The following is a 7,288-nucleotide window of genomic DNA, read 5'->3' as shown; positions in this document are numbered from 1 at the left end:
CCTGGGCTGGAACTGGTCCCGCCGGCGCAGGGTAGCAGGAAGCTCTCCGCACACTCATTGGACCTGCGCTAGGACTCAATCCTGTCATTTTTGATAAACTCTATGAACCTGGAGGACATAATATTAAGTAAAAGAAACCAGTTAGAGAAAAACAAATACTTCAGTATCTCATGTGTAGAATCTACAATGCATATGTGTCTGTATGGATGGTGGAAATTTAGATGATAGTTCTAGAAGTTAGGTGACAAGTACCAAGTGGTAAATATAGACAATTCGTTTGGTTCTGTTTCCCATGCTGTCAGAGTTGCTTCCTGAAGAGCTATGATTTAAAGCCAGACAGTGCAGTAGGAAGAATATTCTTGGAAAACCAGGTGTAAGTTCAATGAGAAAAGAACTAAAAACACCTCCTCTAGAGTGGAAATGAAGGATTGGGCTAACAGGTTGGGACTGAAATTATGAAAGACCTTGAAGGTGAGTATAATTTAAGAATTTAGCATCAGAAGACTTATTTTTAACATTCATATTGTTATGGAAACCAAACATCTAAAATTTGTTTGCCTTCTGAATGTGTGCCATTGCATGTGATATACTCTTCGGTTTGAACTCATTTTCTTATTAATAGTCAAGGTTATGAGTTGTATTTATCAGAAAAAGAATAAAATCAGTTTTAAAATATTAAAACCAGGATACTTTTGATCCTGTCATAAAGGCTAGGTACCCTTATTTTAAATGATATTCTTGTTGTAATTGGAATTTTCCTGTCTAAGTTAAATGTAGAAAAGTAGTAACTCAACTAGTTCCTTCTGGTCTGATTGCACTTTTAGAATAGTAGGGTTTTTGTTGTTGTTGTTTTGTGGTTTTCTTTTTGCAGTACTGGGGATTGAACTCAGGACCCTGTGCTTGCCAGGCAAGTGCTTATTCTATTGAGCTATCTCCCTGGCCCTTAGAATAGCAGATTTTGTAGGGGGAGAATAGAAACTATTATCAGTACCTCAAAGGAAAAGAAAAATCTCCTAAGGCAGATGAAAGTCTACACATAGAGGTGATATTTTCTTGAGCATAAAATTTCACAATACATTTTTTTCTCTTCCTTTTTGGAATACGCAACTATAATACTTTTTTCTTATTCATTCTGAAAAGGCTTGCCTTTCCCTAGGTAGAATGTGAGATTAGAGTATGTAGATGAGAAGTTGTGAATACAACTATGGTTGTGTCCTGAGTTAGCATAAAATGGGGAAGCCTCTTGTAACACTTTGAGGGTGAACCTGTGTCCTCCTGTTTTCTGATATTGCATCTTTTTTTCCCCTTTTTGACATTATTGTGCTTCTTCATCTTTCTAACCTAACAACTGAGATCAGCAATCTTTTAACAAGCATGTGATTAGAAGCTACTTAAATCTCAGTATAAACTCCATTAGTTTCATTTCTTTACTTTTTTTTTTAAAGACCAACATTTAGTTACTTAAGACTCCAAAGGAGCATTTGCAGGACCCTCTAGCAAACAAGACCATATTTAGGCATTAGCAATTCTTGTTCAATTGTCAAGGAAAAACTGGGAAAGTCTGAGGGTTACGTGAGAACTGATGCAAGAAAACATATATAAAGGAAGCACAAAAGGCATTTAATTCTCAGATTACTTTGGGTAGGCAGGTGGGTATCCATGCTGAACGTTAGCATTTGGAGAATCTCAATGAAAGTAATAGAATTTTAGTGTTCTTGTACAAATGTTAGTAGATTTGAATTATTTTTCAAAATGCATTGTTACCCCTCCAAAAAACCCCTAGGATTGCTAGTGATTTTTTTTCCACATTAAAGTGAAGAATCCTTTTATTTATTTATTTATTTAGTATTTTTTAGGAAAGGGTCTGCAGGGTGTCCAGGGTCTCACTACTAGATCGGACTTGTAGTGATCCGCCTGTTTACAGCTTACCAAGAGCTGGGATTACAGGCGTGAGCCACCATGCCCAGTCTCATTTGCTGGCTCAGGAGGCCTGGTGATTGAACTCCTGCCCCTGTCCCTGCTTGCAGGTGCTTTAATCTACTGAGCTATTTGGCTGCCCCCCCACACCCTATTTTTTTAAACCAGGAATCAGACTCAGGATCTGCTCTTGCCAGGCAGGTGCTGTGCTGCTGATCTGTATTCCCAGCCCATCCTTTGGTATGAATGTCCTCCATTCTTTTTTCCTTTTTCCCTGATGCCCAGTGTTAACTTTAATAAAGACTGAATTTGACAGGCCAGTGACTTACCCAGCATGCCTAGCAAGAAAGATCATTCCACAAATCATCAATGTAGCTTTATTTGCAGCTCTTTTCCTCACATCTGAGTTAGTTCATGTTATTTTTCAAGTTTGAAGTTTCTTTTCCATGAAAAGGTCAGATTTGGGTTAATTACCCCAACCACACAATCTTTGTAGAATCTCTTTTCCACTGCTCAAAACTGCTGAGGTATAACCCTAATTACCTGCAGTGTACTTGGGCACTGCTTAATGCTTATATTGTCCGAAATGTTATTGTAAAGAAGTTATAGCTTTAGCCATAAGGAATGTCACTGACTGATGCAGGGCCTGACATACAATAAGTACTCTATTTTTTAAAGAAGTGATGAATGAATCGATGACAAATGGTTACTGGCCACCCACCAAGGTTTTAGACTAAGGAGGTACGGTGTATGTTTTGACTCAAGGAGTTTCATCTGAGTACAGGTTGTATTGTTACTCCCCTTTTACAAAGGGGGGAATTGAAGTTTAGGCAGCCTGTAGCTGAGTTAGGACTCTTTAACTGGGTGCTTCTCATCCAGTGTTTAAACATCACCTCGTCTGATTTTAGTCACTATACTTCCTATTTTCAGTTTATTGTAAGTTTAAAAGTAAGGTCCTCAGTTCTACTGATTATATGTCAAGTGCTTATTGACCATAGATAGTGTCTACTATCTTGGACAGCACAGAAAGGGAAAATTTTTCTTATTACAGAAAGTTCTGTTCAACAGTGTTACAAAGATTCTAGGGTTTTTACTGGAACTCCTCTTTTTCCCACCTCCGTTTTTGTCTTCCAGAGCAGATTAAATCCAGGCCTTTCACACTGAGTTACACCATACTCCCCTTGACACAGGATCTCCATAAATTGCTCCAGCAGTTGCCCAGCTAGTTCCCCTGTTGATGTCTTCAAACTTGTAGTCTTCCTGTCTCAGCCTCCTGGAGTGTAGAGATTTTAGGCATGTGCCACCATGCCTGGATAGAGCTTTTCTGTCGAGTGATGATTGAACCAGGGAGTTGTAACTCTTAATAGTGACAGTAGTGAAAACTTATTAAGGAAAATACCTTTCCGTGTCGCCATAGTTTTCAAGCAGCAGTGCTCTTACGATGAAGATAAAGAAAATATATTTGGGGCAAATGCAAAATACTAAGCATTGCTGAAATAAGACAAATATTTATAAGGGAAATGGTTCTGTCCGATTAGAAATTACTTCATTCATCAGCATCTCAGTATCAAAGGCACAGATGAGAAAAAGAATATACTTTTAAAGTATTAATTTTTGATGAAGCATTTTAAATACAAAGCATGCAGTTTTTAAAAATAATAGTTGGATATTTTTTACACAAATCCCAGGTAGGAATTTATAAATGGGTCATTTAATCATATTATTATAGAAATGTTTTCTGAATACAGTTTATAAGTTTGCCTGGTCTCTCTCTCTCCCTCCCTCCCTCCCTTTCCCTCTCCCTCTTCCTCTTTCTCCCCCCCTTCTCTCTCTCTCTCTCTCTCTCTCTCTCTCTCTCTCTCTCTCTCTCTCTCTCCTTTGCACAGGCTCAGCCTGCCTTGAGGGTAGGGCTGGCCTGCATGTGCTGCCGGGAATGGAACCACAGTTTCCTGTGCCTGCAGGAGCTTTAGCCTGCTGAGCTCTCTCGCTGGCCCTGGCCCCTCTCTTAATATGGCCATTTTTCAAGTTGGACTGCACAGACTGGGTGAGAACTTCACCTCCTTAGGGTTACATTGTTTGTCTGCCACCTAAAGAGACGATCCAGCTCCTGAGAACGTCCCTAGTAATTCTATCCTATAATTCATAGACTATGGCAGAGCTTAGGGGTCTGCTTCCTGGAACTTTGGCCATTTTTATCCATTGGAATAGGTGTGGGAAATATAAAGTTGAATGGGAATATGTACAGAAAAACTTGGATCTATATGGATCCTATTCGCCTAAATGGAAGAAAATGAAGAATGGGGTTATGTAGCCCAAGAAAGAGAAGGCCTATGGCTTGATTCAGTACTTGTTTATTAAAAAATATCATGATGTATTTCTCATCTTCAAAAAGTTATTATTTTTCAATTTAAAAAATGCTTATGTAGTGTCTGTCCTGCTGCTGCCCAGACTCTTCAAGGGTAATGTAGCATTTTAAATATTTCAGCTTCAATGCCAACTGAGAGCCAGAACGTAGTAAGATATTCTGCTAATACTTGCTAAATGAATAAACCAATGAAACTTCATCATATAAATATAATTATTTCTGACAGGCACATTAGAAAGTTGCTCATCTCAGCATGTCTCTGTATTGTTAGTATACCATAGTTATCCTTTGCTTTTTTCCCTGTAAGAGAGAGGGTTAAGCAGTTGTTTTGGATTTTTGCTTCTGGAAGTTTTGTGTTTTCTGGAGAATGTCATATATCCCAAACATGTGTTTAGTAAAATAGTAGAAAGGATGAAAATAAGTACATATAATATAAAATGACCTTTAAACAATTTTGGTTTCACTTCAGAAAATTACTAATTTTTCAACAAAATTAACCTTCCTGTTTTCTCATAACAAATGATTGATGTTCTCTGGAAATATTGCTTAAATTGGTTTATCATTGGAATCAAGAATGGCCCTAGAAATATCCTTCTGGAAAATATGTGAATTGTGTGACATGCTAAATGCTATTTGCCTATTTTGTGTGTTTAAAAAAAAAGAGATTTTAGAAATATACTATGTTGGATTTTAGAAACCCGGCATATCATGTTTTCTCTCACCTTGTCTTTCTAGGGTATAATTTCTTGGGGCTTGAATTTTACCTTATTTGGTACTTTATATCTGAAATATGTTTAGCATAGAGTGGGCACTTAGCATGATAATTAAACAGCAAATGCTTTTTAATAACAGGACTGTAGGGGCCTAATCTTGTTTGTAGGTTACTTAGTTTCTTGATTAGTTAAAGTAGTGCTATTGTCAGTAATTGCAAAATTCAATCTCATTTTTGCCACTTTTTTCTTTTCTTTTTTTTCAGGAAGAATCCCCAGCACAAGATAGAGTATAGACATAGTAGACCTCAGGGTAAGTTATTCTACTTCAGAAAGACTCTAAAAGAAACCTTTTTGTGAGTTTCATGTTAAACCTTGATACAATTTCCAGTTACTCTAAAACTTTTGTCTCTACTTCTGCGAGAGTGGTAAATTGCTGATTTTAGTGAATTTTCTTAAATTAAAAAAAACCTGTATCTTTTATACAGCAAATGTGACCCCCAATCATCATCTCACAGTAAAATTTTCCTTGTTATTTGTTAGAATTCTCTTGTTTCCTAGTTCCTAAAGACAAAATTTTATAGTCTGTTGATGAGAATTCATTGACTTCTATTAAGTGAAAAGTCCAGAGGTAGAACTGCATTTAAATAAGATTTACTGCTTTGACTCATTAATAATGTCAACAATATTGCCCAAAGGCCTGATTTCCTGCCATCATTCTGTCTTTAGAGAGGTATTACCATTCTGAGGCATTACGGGCCCAGCTAAAAGACTAAATGCGTCCTTACTGAACTGAGACAGTAATCCTTGGTGTTTCGAAGGAGAGAATGAACAACTTTGACCAAGATTCCTAGGAAAAGTAATGGAATTTATTCTTTTTTCTAACTTTGAATGCATTCCTGCCCTTGAGCTGCTCATTATGGCCATTCTGTTGAGCCAGGGCCGAGTTGCCTTCATCAGAAAGAGCCACAGGAGTGGGTCCCTGATGGAAACTAACCTTGGGGAAGGGCGGAGGAGAGGGGACAGGCAGCCAGTGTGCATCTGCTCTGTTGACAGCAGTCCATCTCGCTTTCTGTTTCTCCTGTTTCTAGACTCTGGTATTTTTTCCTTTTAACAAATTCTTTGTAATACTTATATAATGCAGAGACCAGGTCGGCAAGCAGTAAGCACTATCTCTGCCTCCAGGGTGAGAGAACAAAAGACACCAGTGAGGCTGTGCTCCTCTGCACATCTATGTACATACATAAAACCCACTGTGATAAAGCAGTGAAATTAACTTCACAGTGCAATAATTCCACTTGATATTTTTTATTGTAACTAACAGTGCTTTAGTACTCTAGACATAAATGCACCACATCTCAGCTAACAGGGTATGGAGGTTATATTTATGTGTTTTTTTGAGCTGTTTGTATTGATGTTGTATTTGTGGTAGATAAGGTAGAACTTTCCCTCCAGAAATACTATAATAACATTTGATTGAAACTGTATTTAGTTATGAATTATGGCATTGTCCCATGAAAGGACATTTATGTGTCTTCACAAACACAGGAGCTGTATCTAAAAGCTATCATTATGCATCCTATAGCATGGTTTATATCTGACTCTTCTTTGAAAAATTTCTTGGAATTATCATGGAAGTATCTTCTGAAGAATATACTTTAACATAAGTTCACTTTCTAAGAAGAACATTTTGTTTTACTGGAAATGTAGTTGTTCTTTAAAAAATTTTCTAGATTCTTTAGACACTTAGCCTTACGTGCAGTAGTCCGCTGTATTCCCAGTTTGCTTTCCATTGTTTCAGTTGCCTGCAGCCAAGCTAAGTTTTGAATAACTTTTATTGTATTATATTGTCATAGTTATTCTATTTTATTGGTAGTTATTATTGTTACTCTCTTACGGTGCCTAATTAATAAGAGATTAATACACAGATTTGTATCTATAGGAAAAATATGCTCTATGTAGGGTGCAGCACTAACTCATTTCCTGCTCCACAAGGAATCTTGGAACATATCTTCTATAGATGAGGGAGCCTACTGTATGTAGTTTCAGGAGTTGTTACGTACTGGTGTGCTTAGGACACCTCTTCACCCTCTAAAACTTAGATGTTGAGAGTGTGGAACATTTCAAATACTAAATTAAATGTTAAAATTTTACTGTTATTTCTTTTTTTTTTTTTTTTTAGGTCGGGAGTTTCATTTTCTCCCCTACGTCACTTTTATTCATTTAATAAGTGTTACATGCTTAGCACATGGCTGGAACTGTATTAAGTTTAGTAGACAAACTAGTGAACAAAACA

General features: G+C 37.1%; 1 protein-coding gene across 2 annotated transcripts in view; it reads left to right on the top strand.

Moving 5' to 3' along the window:
• Positions 1-7,288, top strand: part of Aplf (aprataxin and PNKP like factor) — a 132,688-nt gene that overhangs the window by 102,214 nt on the left and 23,186 nt on the right. For both annotated transcript variants that reach the window (XM_023720889.1, XM_023720888.1), the window contains exon 9: positions 5,259-5,305. In XM_023720889.1, coding sequence (XP_023576657.1) covers positions 5,259-5,305 — 47 coding nt within the window. The remainder of the gene's footprint in view (positions 1-5,258; positions 5,306-7,288) is intronic.

This window comes from Octodon degus, unplaced genomic scaffold (assembly GCF_000260255.1).
Source record: "Octodon degus isolate 3935 unplaced genomic scaffold, OctDeg1.0 scaffold00078, whole genome shotgun sequence".
NCBI classification, from domain to species: Eukaryota; Metazoa; Chordata; class Mammalia; order Rodentia; family Octodontidae; genus Octodon; species Octodon degus.
This window is presented reverse-complemented; position numbering and strand designations above follow the sequence as displayed.